Source organism: Crocodylus siamensis, chromosome 2, assembly GCF_052110815.1.
Source record: "Crocodylus siamensis isolate JL-2025a chromosome 2, ASM5211081v1, whole genome shotgun sequence".
NCBI lineage: Eukaryota > Metazoa > Chordata > Crocodylia > Crocodylidae > Crocodylus > Crocodylus siamensis.
The window spans coordinates 291,187,681-291,205,227 of record NC_143396.1 but is presented as its reverse complement, the minus strand read 5'-3'; the positions used below and the strand labels follow the sequence as shown (position 1 = coordinate 291,205,227).

General features: G+C 50.4%; 2 protein-coding genes across 2 annotated transcripts in view; one reads left to right on the top strand and one right to left on the bottom strand.

Annotated features, from left to right (window-relative positions):
- FANCM (FA complementation group M) overlaps positions 1–7,836 on the bottom strand; it is a 94,644-nt gene extending 86,808 nt beyond the window's left edge. Inside the window, exons 1-3 of the mRNA XM_090034428.1 lie at positions 7,156–7,836; positions 5,215–5,387; positions 286–363 (exon numbers count right to left, since the gene is read on the bottom strand). Coding sequence (XP_089890554.1) covers positions 286–363; positions 5,215–5,387; positions 7,156–7,600 — 696 coding nt within the window. The 5' untranslated portion in view covers positions 7,601–7,836. The remainder of the gene's footprint in view (positions 1–285; positions 364–5,214; positions 5,388–7,155) is intronic.
- A 339-nt stretch (positions 7,837–8,175) lies between these two features.
- FKBP3 (FKBP prolyl isomerase 3) lies at positions 8,176–15,686 on the top strand. Its single transcript, XM_090034426.1, has 7 exons — positions 8,176–8,339; positions 8,558–8,659; positions 9,242–9,349; positions 10,202–10,337; positions 11,347–11,414; positions 13,169–13,266; positions 15,462–15,686. Exons 1-7 carry the CDS (start codon positions 8,232–8,234, stop codon positions 15,514–15,516), a joined length of 675 nt encoding a protein of 224 aa, XP_089890552.1. The 5' UTR covers positions 8,176–8,231; the 3' UTR covers positions 15,517–15,686.
- Positions 15,687–17,547: the final 1,861 nt, after the last annotated feature.

The window sequence follows — 17,547 nt, the reverse complement described above, 5'->3', positions numbered from 1 at the left end:
TACACAGAGAGGCTGTGGAAACTCCATCCTTGGAGGTTTAAGACCTGGACAGACAAAGCTTTGGCTGCAATGATACAGTTGGGGCTGGTCCTATTTTGAGCAGCGGGCTGGATTAGATGCAACTGCCCGAGGTCCCTTCCAACCTTTATTTTCTATGATTCTAATTATTCTGTTAGCACAAAGTATAGATTATTTCTAATTTCTTTCCAAGAGACAACACTAAAAACAGTTTCTATAGAAGCCTCTTTGTTAGTCCTCAGTCCACTAAACAAGTATTTGACTCACCTTTGTGTCACTCCCTGGTGTGGCACTAAGAGCTAAGACTCGAAACTGATTGGTATATTTTTTTAGTTCCTTTACAACCTGACAAAAACAAGATGTAAATTAATATTTCAAAGAGCAAGGTTTTCATTACAACAGTTCACATATGGAAATGTCAAATACAATGCAAGATTTCAACAACTTGTTCCCCACATAATTGTATCTAACCTAGTAACAACATTGAATAATTTAGACATCAAGACACTTTTACTTGCATTCAGTACACTTGCTGCAAAATTCAGCATGTGGATTTACACCATGCTAGCCAAAAGGCAAATTTGAAAGCCAGCATTTCCCAGCTGAGGGTTACAAAGTTGAACTGGGGATACCACAGCAGACAATGACAGGGCAAAAAAGAGAGGCCAAATGGAAGTGCTGCATAAATCCACATATCAGCCTCTCACTGCACAGCTTTATCTATGGCAATTGGGAGAGCAGCACTATGTTCCTTAGAAACTAGTCAAACTCTCGCTCTGCATTTCTATCAGCTCCTAAAGCCAGTCAAAGGCTCAGTTCACAAACACGGCTGCGAAGTCACAGCCATCTGACAGTCCAAGCACCTCCTCTCCTATACTTTTCAGCTCAGCCACAGAAAGGGAGTAAGTGTGGCCAGGCTCTTGAGCTGTCAATGTCAACTCCTGCACCCTAACCAACATGTAAATTCCCCATCCCCCAAGTGCAGGAAGAGAGTATGAACCAATACAAGTGACATGAAAAAAATGGCTAAGAATATCAAATAGAAGTTTAAAAGGATACAAAGAATAAGTGAACAAAGATAGGAGAGGACAGGGGAAATGCTTACATGTGTTAAGAGGTTGGTAATCTTTCCAAAGCAGAACAGGAAAGGAATAGGGAAAAATAAAGTGAGAGAAGCAATAGTTGGTCAGCTCCATGGCAAAAGGATTTATCAAGTGAAACCGAGACCCGCTGCTGTCACTTTGCCATTACTAAGATACCTCAGAACATTTCAGTGAAATAGGAGGGCTTTCTATGCAAAGGTGCAGCAAAATGCAGGTCAGGGTGGCATTTCAGGGCCCTGCTACAGATTCAAATTAAAGCTGGACAGAAACTAGCTATGGAGTTGCACATTTTCAGGCACTAACTTTATAGTTGGTTGGCTCTATTTTATAGCAGAACAGTCATTTTTATTATATGCTGATTCTTTTGCTTATGCGGCTAGTCTAAATGTATTGCATGATTAACCAGTTAATTGCACAATATATGTGAGGTGTACTAGGGGCCTTATAAACCAGAAATATCAAACTTATCAGGCCCACTGGACAGGATGAGTGGTGCAGGGCTGGTCTATGGGCCAGATGAGGCCCAGATCAGCCCTGCACATAGCATGCACCAACCCGGTCCATACCTGCCTTATGCGGCCCCTAGGGCCTGAGCTGATACGCACCATGTGCAGCACCTGGGGCAGGTCCAAGACCCATGGGCAGCACTAAGGGCCATAGCTTTGAAACCCCTGTTACAGATTAACTCGTTCAGAGACATGAGCTTTCAGAGGCTCCTGTCTACTTCAGCAAATGCTATAAAGATGTTCATGCCTCTCTGAACCAGTTCATCTCTAAGGTACAACCCTACCCAGTCTTCTGCTTAACCTGGCTAACTATCTCACTCTAATCATCTTGTTAAGATGCATTTTACCTTTGAGTCTTTACAGAAGGTAAAATATTTTGTCCTCTTGTCCCAGAATGAAAAAATTACCAAAAATTCTGCCTGGCTTAAGCCTTACAAAGATTTAAGCTATAAGAATTTTTTTTGTATGTCCCAAATTTGACAAACCAAATGTTTATCAGTTTTCCTAGGAAAAAAATCTAATTTAAGGAGACACTTAGAAGTGCATGAGCTCATTACTAACTTCTCAGCATCCAAAATACGCTCAGTGACTTAGTCCTTCTTCAAATACATAGGGGGTAAAAAGAGGGTCCCGGGTAATGTGGGGCCCCTGCAGGACACGATGGGCAACTTAGTCATCACGCCAGATGACAAAGCTAACATATTTAACGATTTCTTTGCCTCTGTCTTCCTAAGTAGGGACCAGTTCAGCCACCTCCCTGCTGGGCCCCCCTCGGGCCCCGAGAGTGACACGCCTGGGCCAAGGGTTAGCGAGGAGTTAGTTAGGGTAATTCTGGAGAGGCTAGACGTGTTCAAGTCCGCTGGTCCGGACGATCTTCACCCTAGGGTTCTACAGGAACTGGCTGAGGTCATTGCGGGACCCCTGGCACGGCTCTATGAGCACTCGTGGTGCTCTGGCGAGGTGCCGGAGGACTGGAAGAGGGCCAATGTGGTCCCTATCTTCAAAAAGGGAAAAAAAGAGGACCCGGGAAATTACAGGCCAGTTAGTCTTACCTCAATCCCGGGTAAGCTCTTTGAAAAAATTCTCCTGGCATAAGGCAAAGAATTCATCAAGACATTTTAACTGTTCAAGACAATCTTGAATCGTGTCTGGAGAGAGAACATCAATTTCTCTTGGACTCAATTTGGCTAAGTTTCAGAAATGGCTGTTCCAGAAATACCCAATTTGTAAGCTGGGTGCAGCCCATGGGGTCCTCACCTTACATTTTTAAATTCCCTGCTGATACATTTTCCTGAGCAGGGACCAAATCAGCGCCCCCACCGGGACCTCATCAAGCTCCAGGGGGCGCACCCAGGCCTCGGGCCAGTAAGGATCTAGTCAGGTAACTCCTGGAGGGACTGGACGTATTTAAATCAGCTGGTTCTGACGATCTCCACCACAGAGTGCTGAGGGAATAAGCTGAAGTCATTGCGGGACCCCTGGCATGGCTATACGAGCACTCGTGGTGCTCTGGTGTGGTGCCAGAGGACTGGAAGAGGGCCAGCGTGATTTCCATATTCAAAAAAGGGAGGAAGGAGGACCCGGGAAACTATAGGCCAGTTAGACTTACCTCAATCCTGGGTAAGCTTTTGGAGAGAGTTATCCTGGCGCATGTCCATGAGGAGCCGGGGAAGGGTGGGGTTTATGCTCAGGGGCAACCAACACGGGTTCATTAGCGGCAGGTCCTGTCAGACCAACCTGGTGGCCTTTTACGATCAGATCACCACATCATTAGATGCAGGGATAGCAGTGGATATAATCTTCCTGGACTTCCGGAAGGCTTTTGACACTGTCTCTCACCCCGTTCTCATTAAGAAACTGGGGGCTGTGGTGTAGACACCCACACAGTCAAATGGGTCGCCAACTGGCTGGAGGGCCGCACGCAGAGTGGTGGTGGATGGGTCATTTTCGACCTGGGGGAACGTGGGCAGTGGGGTCCCCCAGGGCTCGGTTCTCGGGCCTGCGCTGTTCAATATCTTCATCAGTGACTTGGACAAGGGGGTAAATAGCACCCTGTTCAAATTTGCTGACGACACTAAGATGTGGGGGGATGTGGGCATGCTAGAAGGGAGGAATAGGCTGCAATCAGACCTAGACAAGTTACAGGGGTGGGCGGATGAGAACAGGATGGGATTCAACACAGACAAGTGCGAGGTGCTACACCTGAGGAGGAAGAACCAGCAGCATACCTACAGGCTGGGGAACTCCTTTCTTGTCAGGGCAGAGGAGGAAAAGGAGCTTGGAGTCATTATTGATGCCAAGATGAACATGGGCCGGCAGTGTGGGGACGAGGTTAGGAAGGTCAACCGTACCTTGTCGTACATGCACAGATGCATCTCAAGCAGGTCCAAGGAGGTGATCCTCCCCCTCTATGTGACGCTGGTCAGGCCGCAGCTGGAGTCCTGTGTCCAGTTCTGGGCGATGCACTTCAGGAGGGATGTGGACAACATGGACAGGGTCCAGAGGAGGCCACTCACATGATCAGGGGGCAGCAGGGCAGGCCCTATAAGCAGAGGCTATGGGACCTGAACCTGTTCAGCCTCCAAAAGAGAAGGCTGAGGGGGATCTGGTGGCCTGTTACAAACTAGTCAGAGGGGACCAGCAGGCACTGGAGGAGTCCCTGTTCCCCCGAGCACACCCAGGAGTGACTAGAAATAACGGTCACAAGCTGGCAGAGGGTAGATTCAGATTAGACATCAGGAGGCGCGACTTCACGATCAAGGTGGCTGGGATCTGAAACCAACTTCCAAGCAAAGTGATGCTTGCTCCTACCCTGGGGATCTTTAAGAGGAGGCTAGATGTACACCTTGCTGGGGTCATTTGACCCCAGTACATTTTCCGGCCATGGCAGGGGGTCAGACTTGACCTTCCGACCTTACCAACTGTGAAACATACCATGCTGATACCAGTGGAGACCAAGCTCACAAAGCTTACAAATATGAACACAACCCGCAGAATTAACCCAACTATTCAGATCAGTGGTTTTCAACCTTTTTTGTTAAAGACTCCTAAAAAATTTCAAATACAATTGCAGACCCCTCTGGAAATCTCTAATGGAGGTACAGACCCCTTTAAATTGTAAATGGGCATATTCACAGACTTTTGATTAATTATAGTCATCTTTTGCAGACCCCTTAGACAGTCAGAGGACCCCCAGGGGTCCACGGACCACAGGTTGAAAACCACTGCTTTAAATGAACCTCACTCATCTTATTTTCTTAAGATCCAAGTTTTAAATACTACATTCTCGATAGTTCTAACCCTTCCCTACTAAACGTGCATCGCAGCATTTCAAGTTTTAATATAGACTGATTGCTCAGCAGCATGCAAGTTGTCTTTATAATTGTATATAAATAAACCTGTCCTTTATATTAATATACTGTTAGCACAAAATATAGATTCTTGCTGATTTCTTTCCAAGACACTGATTTAAGGAAAATCAGAGCAACCTATCAATGACATCTGATTTTTTTCTTTTACTTCTACTGCCCACACTTATACATAAAGAAGTGATTTATAGATTGGGAAGCTCATTACTCCCCCATTACCTGACAGTAGGCATAGTTTCCAAGAGCTCTGTGAGCTTCATCAATAACCAGACACTTAATTTCTCCAGCAGGACAGATTCCACGAGAAAGATCATTTACCATTATTTGAGGAGTAAGGAAAAAGACTCTTTTACTGTCCCAGATTTCCTTTCTGTTGGGAACCTGAGTACCACCTAAAACAAAAAAAAAAACAAACAACAGTAAATATTTCAACAAGAGAATACATCTTCTTCAGTGACTCAAGAATCCATTTAGTGTAACCAATATTAGTCCCTGTGCTTAAAACAATGGGCTGCCTCCTAAATTGTACCAGCCAAGAGAGAATGGTCAGCAGAAGCCTAATCTGCATTGCAACTTCTATAAACTTTGACACCACTTTGAGTTTCCTCCTACTAAACCAGAGAGGAGAGCCTTGCTCCTGCAGAAGTGCAGAGCTCAGCGAAACTTGCATCAAGAACCATTGCCAGCCACCTTGCAAGCACAGCACAACTGGTTCACCTTTTGCTTTAAAGTTATTGTCTACCAAATGAACCAGTCACTCTTCCTGGCCTCCTGATGCCAAGAAGTTGTGTCACTAAGCCCCCACATCTCTGCAGCACTAACTACAATATATTTGTGTGCATTTATATCCACGTATAGGTGAACCCTTTATCCTGTCCTTCACAGTCCAGTTAGTCCTGTTGCAAGTTCCTCAGGCAGTGCGTTTTCAACCAAATTTCAGCTTCTAAAACAAAATTCCTTAAGCCTCAGCACAACAGCCTGGCCCCTCCTTCAGCACTCGTGGCCCTAAGGGGGGCAAAACCCACACCTCCATAACAGGCAGCAGCCCTTCAAAAAAAGCCAAGAGGTGGTATCTTCCCCAGTCATCTACGTGCTTAATGATAGGCTCAGCACTATCTATGGTTGCTTGTTTATTTTATCTGAGCCTTTTTGAAAGGGCAGGTAAATCAGGGTAGTCTATCCCCTTAAAAAGGGGCAACCAGCCCTGCTAAGGTTATTGGGCTGTGGAACATTCTGCTAAGAGGGAGGGTCTCGCTGGGAGCTGAGAAAGCTGAGGGACGGGGAAGCAAGCATGACTGGTAGTGTTTGGTAATGTTCAGAGAGCGCAAAGGATTTGGACAAAAAACTTTTTAGCAGCTGAAGTTTGCTTGATGGAAAACAAACTGCCTGAGGGACTGGTGTGTTCCCTACAGCTAGTGCTGCACAGGCTGGGAGGCAATGACACGTGCATCAAGGGGCCAAAGGCAGTGGATCCACTTGGCAGACAAAGGCTCTCAAGCCCAAAAGCATAAGGGGTTTGTGCTGGGGGTTGGAAAGGGTCTGTGGAGCTGATTCTGCTGAGCTTGAACCGCACTGGAGACAGGACCCGGGGCAGGGTAAGAACTGCCATTTATTAACTCGCCTATCTTGCCCAGTCTCCTGCATCTCACAAGGGCAGAGACTAGACGCTGACCAAGAGACAGAACTGGGTCTGACCAGGGACTTGTTCCTCTCCCACTTGCAGCCTCCAGCATTCAGGGCCTAGGAAGTTCTGATGCAGAGGCCGTGCCTCGCACTCCCATGCTTAACAGCTCCTGATGCCCCTTTCCTCCAGGAATGTGTCCAGTCTCCTGGTGAAACTAGCTAAACTGATGGCAGGCATCCTTTGTGCAGACCCCAGCCAGGCTGCTCAGGGTTCGGATGCCCCCTGCCGTACGCCCGCAGGAGCGAGCTAGGGAGTCATCTCCCATTTCCATACAGCCAGAGTAAAGCCAAGATCCGCCCACTGGAAACAAAAGCAGGAGGTTAACTACATGTTGCCTCCGCGGGGACAACCCTGTGCCGAAAAAGCACGGAGGAAAAAGTGCTGCAGCATTTCTCCAGCCGTGATGGACTTTTGGGTTGAGCAAGGTTTCAGCTGGGACGAGCCAGGCCACCCCGCTTTTGAGGGGACGGCCGCACCTGTCATCTCGGCCATGTGGGAGCGTGGCAGGCCCATGAGGCGGGTGCAGGCGTCCATCTGCTGCGCCACCAGAGGCTTCGTGGGCGCCAGGAAGAGCACCTTGCCCGACGGGAACCAGCGGTAGAAGTTGTACATGACCACGGCGGCCACGAAGGTCTTGCCAAGCCCAGTGGGCAGCACCACTAGCGTGTTGGCCTCCAGCGCCGCCCGCGCCAGCCGCTCCTGGTAGCCGCGCACCGGCAGGTTGGTGGGGTAGATCCACAGCGCCCCCGAGGCCCGGCAGAACCCACCCGCCCCGGCCTCGGCCTCGGCCCCGGCCTCAGCCTCGTGCGCCGCCACCAGCAGCACCGCATCGTCGTCGTCCGAGGCCGCCTCCGCGGGGGCCCGAGAAGGTGCACGGGCGCCCCAGGCCTGGAACAGCGTCCGCTGCCGCCCGCCCGTCATGCTGCAGCCATCGCGGGGCCGCCGGTGCTTGAACACCCCGCCGCGCAGCGCACGCCGGGAAAAGGAGACCGTCCTGAGGGGAGCTTCCGGGCCGAAAAACGGAGTCCGGGATCAGGAAACCGGACGTTGAGGCATGCTGGGAAATGGAGGCCTTTTGCGGGCTAAGTTCCGCCGGCGTACGGAGGCATGCTGGGAAGTGTCGTTCCCTCGAGAGCCGACTTGGTAGACAACGAAGAGCAGCCAATAATACCAAATCCCCCCCCGCCCAGCCAATGCCGGCTAGCTTGTCTCCTTCACAGCCGCCCGCTGGCCAATGGGATCCCGCTGTCCCCCTTAGCCCCGCCCCCCAGCCAATGGCATCCGCTGGCCCTCACGACTCTTCGGGCGCCGCCCGCCCACCAACGGCACTTTCCGCCTTGCCCACCAGCCAACCGTGACCGTCCCACCAGCCCCGCCCATCCATCAATAACCTCTTCCACCCCGCCGACTCGCCAATGGCGTCCCGCCCACCCCTTTAACTGCCGCCCCCCGACCAATGGCATCGCGCGCCGTCCTCCGGCCCCACCCTCCAGCCAATGGCTTCCCCCGGCCCCTCTGGCGCGAGCCTCGTCTTGTCTGCGCGCCCGGCAAGATGGCGGCGGCAGAGCCGCCGCGACCGTGGAGCGCCGAGGAGCTGCGGAGCGAGGCGCTGCCCAAGAAGGACGTCATCAAGTTCCTGCAGGAGCACGCGGCGCAGGCGGTGGGGGCCGGGGGGTCACGTGGGCTGGGGGCTGGTCACGTGACTGTCCTGCCAGGCAGCGGGGGAGGGTCACGTGACTGGGTGGTGCTGGGGGGGCCCATGCCCCAGGTTCTGTTAGTCTGCACCGTTGGGGGGGGGTCTGTGAGGCTGCAATGGGCCCCATCGCACTATGACAGCCCCACGGGCTGTGCTGACATTTCCCCCTCCCTTGTTTCTAGTTCCTTGCAGAGCACAAGCTGCTGGGGCAAATCAAGAATGTGGCCAAGACGGCCAACAAGGACCAGCTGGTCGCGGCCTACAACCAGCTCTTTGAAACGCAGGTGAGTGCCCGGCGGCCAGGGCCCAGCCCCTGTCCACAAGCAGAGAGCAGGGCCAGGGTTCAGCCCCCCGCAGCATTCGAGGCTTCTTCCGAGGCTCGAGCAGGGTGGAAGAGAGTGTCACTTTGGTACCTCAATCCATCTACAGCCCTGATGGGTGGAATCGGTTGTGCCCTGGGTGACCGATCCCTTCTCTGCCAGGTGAAGCTTCGAGGTTATTCAAAAATAATTCAGGTTTTTTAATTATTTTTGGTGTATTTCACTTACCTCCTTGTTGGAGCAGCATATGTTGGTGCATGAGGGCTGCACACCCCCAAGTGCATGCAGGATGGGATCGCGTAGGAGCGCTGCCGGGGTTCGCAGCTCTTGCAGGCGATGCGTCAATAGTTTGTGCTATGGGGCTTCGGCCCCCCCGGTTACTTATGCCGCAGCAGTGGTAGACCACTGACTTCTTGGAGGAGAAACGGATCCCTGTGTAGCCAGTTCTTTAATATAGAAAAGCTTTATAGTACCTCATTTGTCAGCCTTCTGAAAGACGTCCTATCCTTCTGCTATAGCAAATAATGGTATATGCTTTCCTCACAGCGCTTTAAAGGCACAGAGATTGCAGATCAAGCGACTGAAAAGGTAAAGAACGTCACGGTCACTGAAGGCAAGGCCAAAGAAACGAGACCTGAAGAAATTGTCGATGAGGTTTGTGTAGACAGTTCGCATTTCTTGGTTTCTGACCACTATTTGTTATTGGCAATAGAAAGCACAGACTGAAGGAGGAAGCGGGGCTTTGGGGTGCTGCTAATGCATTAAACAGTCTGAAGTATAACTGTAGCTCAGGCTGAAATTAAGATCAATAAACTAGTTCTTTAGAAATCTGCTGTTGCCTATAAAATACAGAAGTCTCCTGTTAACATGTGCTGTCAAATAGCTTCATTTTAACTAGCACTGCAATCTTATTAGTCCTATTCCAGCAGGAAGCCATCTACAACGTAGCAGTGAGGTGAAAACCATTTCTGTTTTTGAAATCGTCATTAACTGAGCTTGGGTACCTGCGAGGGTCAAATGCTCAGTGATTACCTTCAGCAGTGCTAAGAGTTATCTGAATACGTGCATGTTCCTGAAAAGAAATCGACTGTGTCTGAAGAGAAATCAAATGCCTTTGCTTTTCCTCCAGATGTTGCTGTTGCAAAGTTTTGGGGGGGGTTTTTTGCTGGCTGTCGTGTGTGTGTGTGAGTCTCTTGAAGGCTGTTTTCTGATTTTAAAAAATCCAGTCTTGACAGTGACTCAGCTCTTAAACCAACCTCCTTGTGTGTTTTGAGTAAATAGCCTTGTACTGATCTCATTCCAGAGACTTCAGCAGCATTGGCACAGTCTGCATTAAATCCTTTCTTTCCGTAAGCACACCAAAGCACTGTGCATACTGCATTCATTTATGAGCATCTGCTCATTCAGCGCTGGATCTGTGCGCAACTCACTGAGGGGCTTGCACTCGGTTTCTAGCAATTGGTCAAGCTTTTCCAGGCAGTGAACATTTTTTCTATCTTAATTTAGGGCCCACCAAAGTACACAAAGTCCGTCCTGAAAAAGGGGGATAAAACCAACTTTCCAAAAAAAGGAGATGTCGTTCATTGCTGGTATACAGGGAAATTACAGGATGGCACCGTCTTCGATACCAATATTCAAACAAGTAAGAACCCAGGGATCATAAGCTTTTGTACAGTCAGAGGGTTTGAACAGCAGTACACGGAAGAAATTAGCTAGACCGCCAGTCACCAAAATGTCTGGAACAATTTATGCTTAAAAGTTTGACTGGTTGGGGCCGTGAGAAATACCCCTTTCCCCCTATTCCTTGTTCAGACAGGCTGGGGAGATCTTGCTCTTGATTCATGGGATCTGCCCCTTCAGGAGAAAGCAGCAGGGCTCCTTCAGGTCTCTCACTTGAGTAAAGCAATCCCTCCTGCCTCTTGCTAGAGCATGAATTTGGCATTCTTCAAGCCATGGGTAACATGATGTCTGGATTTAGTCAGCTCTATGGCCCTGCAGCAGGGCAGAGAGCAAGGCTTATCATTCAGAAAGCTGTTTTGCCTTCTTGGCTTAAAGTAGCTTTTTCACTGCCCCACGTGGTTCAGGGTCTGATACCTCACTATTAAATGTTGAGGCTGTGTTGGGGGTTAGGCATAAGAGAAGGACAGGGCTGTGTGGGAAAATGTGCCAGAAACCTGCGACTTCCAGCAGTGCTTGTAGCGTTGTCAAAAGAAACAGTGAGGCTGTAATTGCCGAACGATGCACACTTCACCTTAGCTTGCTTAACAGTCAGCATTACTGCTCCAGACACTGAAAATGAACATTTTAGGAACCAGCATGTTTTCTGTGCCACAGAAACATCCATCCTGTACGTGACATCAGTAAACGCAGCGGTATGGTTGACATAGTCCCACCATCGGTGCATCTTCCAGCATTTCAGTGAAACTACTGCTTGCATCAGTGCTGGATTTGCCCTATTTGCTGAATGATAAAATGACCAAGATGCACACAATTTACATATCTCCCCGTGCTTCAAGCACCCTGGTGCTGTCTGTGTTTCTCTGCAGTATGACTTTAGCAGCGGGTCTCATCAGATAGAACCGGCTGAATGGCGCAGTGTGTTTGACAGCGTAATGCTAAGACCAGGTCAATAAAATCAAACTCTCTTTCAGGCTCAAAGAAGAAAAAAGGAGCCAAACCTTTAAGCTTTAAAGTCGGTGTCGGAAAAGTCATCAGAGGCGTAAGTACATCGCTAAGCGTCCTGCAGCATCTGTCAGTTTGACAGATCCTTCGGTCTGTGGGTTAGTCTCTGATGCAGCTGTTGTGATCTTCCCCAAAGAATCCAGAGCAGCTGCCCAAGCCAAAAGGTCTGCTGTCGGCAGTCTGCTGCATGTGTTTGCACAGATGCCCCCATCCATCTCCCCAGAGTCAGCTCCTCCCCTTTGGCAGGCACAGGTATTGGACGGCAGGATTTTCAGGGAATGTATAGTCCCACTTGTTTTGTATGGTGCCTCGCATAGCAGATGTGATCCTTGACTGGGATCCCAGCACAAACTGCAGCACTGGCTATACCCCAGAAACCTGACATGTCAGGCAAAATAATCCCCCCCCTCCCTGCACAGCCTCTTTGTCTCGCGTCACTCCCTGGCCCTGCCAGATCCATAGGAAGTAGATGAGTGTGGATCTCATCTACCCATCCCAGTATCCTGGGAGTCTCTGGACTCTGGCTGCCAGTCCTGTTACCAGAGAGAAGGTGTCCATTGACGTGGAGTTTTTGAGCTTCACTTCAGGCCCCAGAATATCTGGCTGTTTTTAACAAGCCCTTGAGTCTGGAACTCCTCCAGCATAAGCATGCAGCCCCAGGCTGCCAGAAGACAGCTAGTGCAGGCAGAGGCTGCCTGAGACTGGGTAGCCAAGTACTAGGCAGGTTAAGCATTAGCTTGGGGACGACGGCCATGGACAAATGCACAGTTTCCCAGTTTAAAGGGCAGAGAGTCTTGCCAATCAGGACTGTGTGGCTAGGACATGCAGATAAGCCACCCTGTGATGAGTGACACAGAAGCATGTTGTTTGTTCCTGAAGGAAGTGAGGTAAACTGTTGCAGTTCTGTTTCATCTATCACAGGCTGGAGGTGGATGGATGAAATGGGGATGCTGGAGTTGGCCTTGCTGTTGTGAGGCCTCAGTGTAACTTTCAGCTGTGCAGGCCCTGAGAGGGTGGGCCAGGCCCTTAGCCTGTCTCCCCGTATACTGAGCCTTCAGAAAGCCTGGGGTCAGGGATGGGGTGGGTGCCCCCAAGGAGCTGTGAGCAGGCTGTCAGCCCTTGTAAGCACAGCTCCAACAACTACCGTCAAACCAGGGTTGAGTGGCTTTGGTGCACTTGCTGCATTGACCCCGCCTGGAGGGGTGGGAAGCCCAAAATGTTCCTGGCTTTCTGCCCAGTGCTGCTGGGAAACGCTTGGCCTCCTGGGACATGCTTAGGGCTGGATGTAATGCTTCCATGCTTGGGTTGTTGCCATGTGCCTTAAACAGCTCAGAGACACGACTGCCGCCTGTTCATTGTGAATGCTGATACGCTGCCACCAAGGCTTGGTACTAAGATAAAATTAGCCCTCTCGCTTGAGCCCAGCTGGGGAGGACTGCTCATCTCTACCCCAGAACAAGTGCAGTCCAATGACAGCTTGCACATCAGCTAACCTGGGGCAGGGCAGTAAGCAGTGCTTCCACTTTCCAGTTTCTGGACCCAGGGAACTTGGGAGTCCTTTGCTCTGCCCTGCACAAATAGGGGCTCCCAGTCCTAATCCATGGGAGCAAATCAAAAGCCAGCTGTTGGTCAGGTGTTGAACAACAGCTGTGTCCCCCACTGCAAAAGATGGTAGAACAGGAGATCGGAAACACTGTTGCTTGGGACAAGCTGATGGATGCACTGGGGCTCAGTATTTCTACCATTGAAAATTGTGCAAATTCCCTCTTTATGGTGATTTTTCTCTTGCAGTGGGATGAAGCCCTCCTGACCATGAGTAAAGGGGAGAAGGCTCAGCTAGAAATCGAACCTGAATGGGCCTATGGCAAGAAGGGGCTGCCTGATGGCAAGTATCCTTTGAGAGATCGTGTTCCAGCTTTTGAAGACATGCAGGGTGTCTTAATGTCCCTTAGAGGAGGGAGAGATCACTGTCCAGTAGGGTGTGCAGGGTCACATGGCACTCTCATTGTAGATGAAACTCCTTAAGCCAGAAGCTGTGAATACCTTGTTTTCTAGTGTATTAAGACACCCCCCTGCTCTTTTTGTTCCCCCCTCATGTCCAGAGACTGCTTTTATACCCTCACCTAAGAGGTATGTATCTGTTGAGCAGCAAATACAAACTCTGGGATAAACTAGCTGCTTTGCTGTTAGACCAGCAGGGGAGTAAAACAAGCTGCTTGGGGAACCTCCTCCACTGGGAGTGTTCAGGCAGGGGCTGGATGGGCATCTGTGTGGGATGGCTTAGTGTTTTGCATCTCACATCTGTGTGGGCAGTTGGCCTAGATAGCTGCCGAAAGCTGCTGCCGATGTGGCAGTGGCTGCAAGAGGGTTAGGTTCCTAGCTGTGATCTTGTGGGGGCCTAGTGAGGCTGAGGAGTGGACTCTGCCCCTGCTCCATGTGGCCTGGAGCTATGCTGAGGTGAGGACCACCTGCTTTCAGTGGCTGTCTAGACTCCTTCCCCCACTCATAGTTGGCATGTTGCGTTTTCCTCTGCAACAAGCACGTGGATCTATCCAAAGAACAAGTGAGGCTTGGAAGTAAAGTCATATAATGGGAAGAGGACATGAGAGGAGAAGTCTTTGCTGCCACTGTCTTAAGTAGCTTGTGGGGTAGAGGGAGCGGTGAGACCTTATCTCCTGGTGGACTGAGGCTGCAGGGAGCAGCAAATGGGAATCCCTCCATCTCATGGGCCTTTGCTTCATCAACAACACAGGGCCAGAGAGTCGAGCACCTGTCCTTGCTTTTATTTGGCCTTTCCTTGGAGCCCTGCAAATATAGCAGACAGATGAAATCTCAAAGCTTGTGCTGACTTTTCCTCTAGGAGGGAGAGGAAGAATTGGCAAGAGCAGGACACATTTAGTCCAACCTCATCCCAGCCAAGTGTCTGGAAGTTTTCAAGAGGAGGTTGGACAGAGATGTAGACTCCACAGCTGCTAGGCAGCCTGTTCTCATGCCTGACCATCCTCAGAGGCGTATGACAGTGGTAGAAATGGATGTTACCTGATCTTTTGTGCCACCATAAGTTTTTATCATGGTATAGATGGTGAGCTATTAGTTGTCACTACCCCACCAGGCCATGGCAGGGAAAACTCAGTGGTACAATAGGCAGAATAGACTGCTGCTCAAAGGTGCAGACAGTAGGGGAAGAGTAGAGCAGCCTGAGCTGCTCGCTCTCCAGCCCACCCTGCCCCCCAGCAGGTGCCCTGGGGGCATGAGGGATCTTGCAGTGCTTAGACCACCTGCCCACTTCCTCTGCTTCCAGAGGAGCACCCAGGGAATCTCAGTGCTTCTCCACAGGCGGGAAGTTGGGGTTCTCATTCCCTGTGATCTCAAGAGTGAGTCAGGCTGAGTGAGGAAGAGCCCCACTCCCTGATCCTGAAGGATGGCTGTGGCTGAGCAGGGAAAGCAGGAAGACCACGTCACTCCTTGTCCTGTACCGTCAATGGCTGAGATAAGTGGAGACTTAGTTGGCCCAGTGAAGTGGATCAGTTCTTCCATGATGCATTGTGGCATGGCTGATCCACTTTATTGGGCAATTCCTGTTTCTAGCCCTGTGACCCCAGGGAATAGCCTATCTCCATCCAGCCACCTGCATCAATACACTTCCAAACAGCAGGGAGGGGGTCTGCAGAGGTACCTGCTGTTTTGAGCAGTGCCACTAAATGAGCCCTGAGTGTTTCACATGATCGCCACCAGGTTGCAGATGTAACCAATAGGTGCTGAACAGTGTGGGGAGGGAGAGCTTGGTCCTTGCCCGAGGCCACTGACATGGCACATTCTTGAAAATGGGCATGCTTGAAGATCATCAGCTAGATCACGGGTGGGCAAAATGCGGCATGCGGCCTGCCGAGCAATTTTATCGGGCCTGCAGGCCCGCTAAAAAAAATGTAGAAAATTAATATTTATCTGCCCCTGGCTGCCTGTCGACGGCTTGCCAAAACTCAGTAAGCAGCCCTCCACCTGAAATAATTGCCCATCCCTGAGCTAGATGGTGGCAGCTTGTACCTCGCAGACACTGCAAACCTCTCCTTAACTCAAGCAACAGGATCCCGCCGAACGCAAAGCTCTTCTTTGAAGTTGAGCTGGTGGATATCGACTGAGGCGAACACTGATGCCTTCCTTTGGCTGCAGTGACCTCATCTATGCGGGAGTTGGCTGACAGGGGTGGATCTGCCCTGGCAACTTCAGGAGCTAGTGACAGCTGTGGCCTTGCCTATTGAAAGCAGCCGGTTTGTCCCAATGGCTGTTCAGTAAACACCACTAAAGAAAACTCCATTGCCCCGTGCACATGATTGAGCTGATTTTTCTTGTGCTGTGATGCTACAGTAGCTCCCCTGGAAAAGCTGCTGCTGTGGAAGAAGCAAATGCTGCGTAAGTCCAATCTAAAGCATCTGCTCCAACCAGAGGGGTAGAGGAAGGGAACAGCTCTCACTGTCAGCATTTTCCCTCCTCAAACCCACACAGGGGGGCTGTTTCTGCCCATCTTTGGAGCCCCAGCTCTGCTCTAGCTTAGAGGATGGCAAACTGCAGGTGAACACATCACTGCATCTGCTGTAGCAGTTGGACGTCTCCAGAACAGGGCTGGGCTGTGCTGTAGCGTAGCTGTTTTTTCACGGCTAAACCAGACTGCAAAACCGGAGATGGAGACGCAGTGACAGAGAGCAAGCAATCTCCAGCTAAGAACCCAGGAGTTGCTCAGGGTCTAGCTGAGCCTGGTGGAGGTGGGGAATGGCACTGGAATTTCATCAGGTCAGGAAAGAGATGCAAGGGGGGCAGCTCTTGGAGCCTAAAAGCAGAGGTAAGCAGAGATGCGGTTGGATCAGCTGTCCCATAATATATTAAGGGGGTGTTAAGAGATGCAGGGGGGTCCAGTCCTGGAGCGTAAAAGTTTGAGTTGTTTGCTACCACTTCATCCACCAGCCCCTGACATGGGTTCTCCAAATGAGCAGTTGTCCAGCAGTTTCAGTACTGCCAGTTCCCTCTTCAAGGAGGTCTAAAGCAGTTGTGTGACCTCCCTGGAGTCTGGTAGACTGATTTGTTTCCACTGAACACAGCTGGATGGTAGGTAAAGGTCTACTGCAGCTGCCTCTTCTGTATAACGGTTCTATTCGAGGGCTTGAGCCAAACCCTGGGTAACAGGCCCCAGCCCCTTTGTACAACTGCCAGCAAGTGAAGGATGTCCAGTTCCACTTGCAAGAGGAAACGCTTACTGTCCATGCCCAAGTTCCCATTTATAAACCCGATGGTTTGCCTACCTTTTTATAGCACTTGAAGCCCCTCAGGGCAGGGGCCACCTCACGCTCATACCTTGTATGTTTTACTCACAGACATGTTCTAGGAAGACAGCTGCAGCACCGTAGAGGTGCTTGAACAAGTGGGGAAACCCTTCCCTGTTTCTAATTGTGCTCAGGGAGGTTTATAGGCCTGAGCCATTCAGAAAGGGACCTGTGTGGTGGTCTGTTGACCCCCTAGTGCCCCAACGGGTTTTTCAGCCCAGCTTTGTTCCTTATGTCAGTGTGCCCCAGAGGGGGTAACAGGTGACCAAACTGCTGGTTGGAAAGGGATGTTTCTATCTGATGTACAAACAAGTTATCAGAGATGTTACAAAGCTGTCTGAAGGATGGGCAGTTTCATTGAACAGGTCGCATCATTTTCTGGCTTGTGTTCAGTTTAAAGGTGACGCAACCTTCACATGGTCACTGAGCGCAACAAAAAGCTATTAGGGAGGGTGGGGGAACCGTATGTCTATTTTTCAAGCACTGTAACATGGATACAGCTGGGCTAGTTCCTTCTCATTGAGCCTGGCAAGCTACATGGGTTTGAGTGTTGAGCTGTTTGGACCCTGGGAGCCTTAACCACTACCACTGCCTAAGGGAAGGACAGTTGGATCCCATGTGCCAGATAAGTCCAGGAAGCAGAGCAGCCCAGCTGCTTCCCTTTGTGCCCCTGTCATTGCAGGCAGCACTGAAGCAGTATACTCACCCCTCTGCTCTAGGATGCCTTCTCCCAAGCAGAAGACAGCTCGTTAGCTGAAACAGCACAAAGGCACATGCTGTAGGTGGTTCCCCAACCCTACTGTCAATCCTCCCGGTCTCGCAGACTGGCTTTCATAGGAAATCCTATAAAGGAAC

Excerpts from the sequence above, each read along its gene's own strand:
- FKBP3 (XM_090034426.1), top strand. The coding sequence starts at position 8,232 with ATGGCGGCGGCAGAGCCGCCGCGACCGTGGAGCGCCGAGGAGCTGCGG. Across the intron at positions 8,660-9,241 it reads ACCAGCTCTTTGAAACGCAG|CGCTTTAAAGGCACAGAGAT; the intron begins GTGAGTGCCCGG and ends CTTTCCTCACAG. Across the intron at positions 11,415-13,168 it reads TCGGAAAAGTCATCAGAGGC|TGGGATGAAGCCCTCCTGAC; the intron begins GTAAGTACATCG and ends TTTCTCTTGCAG.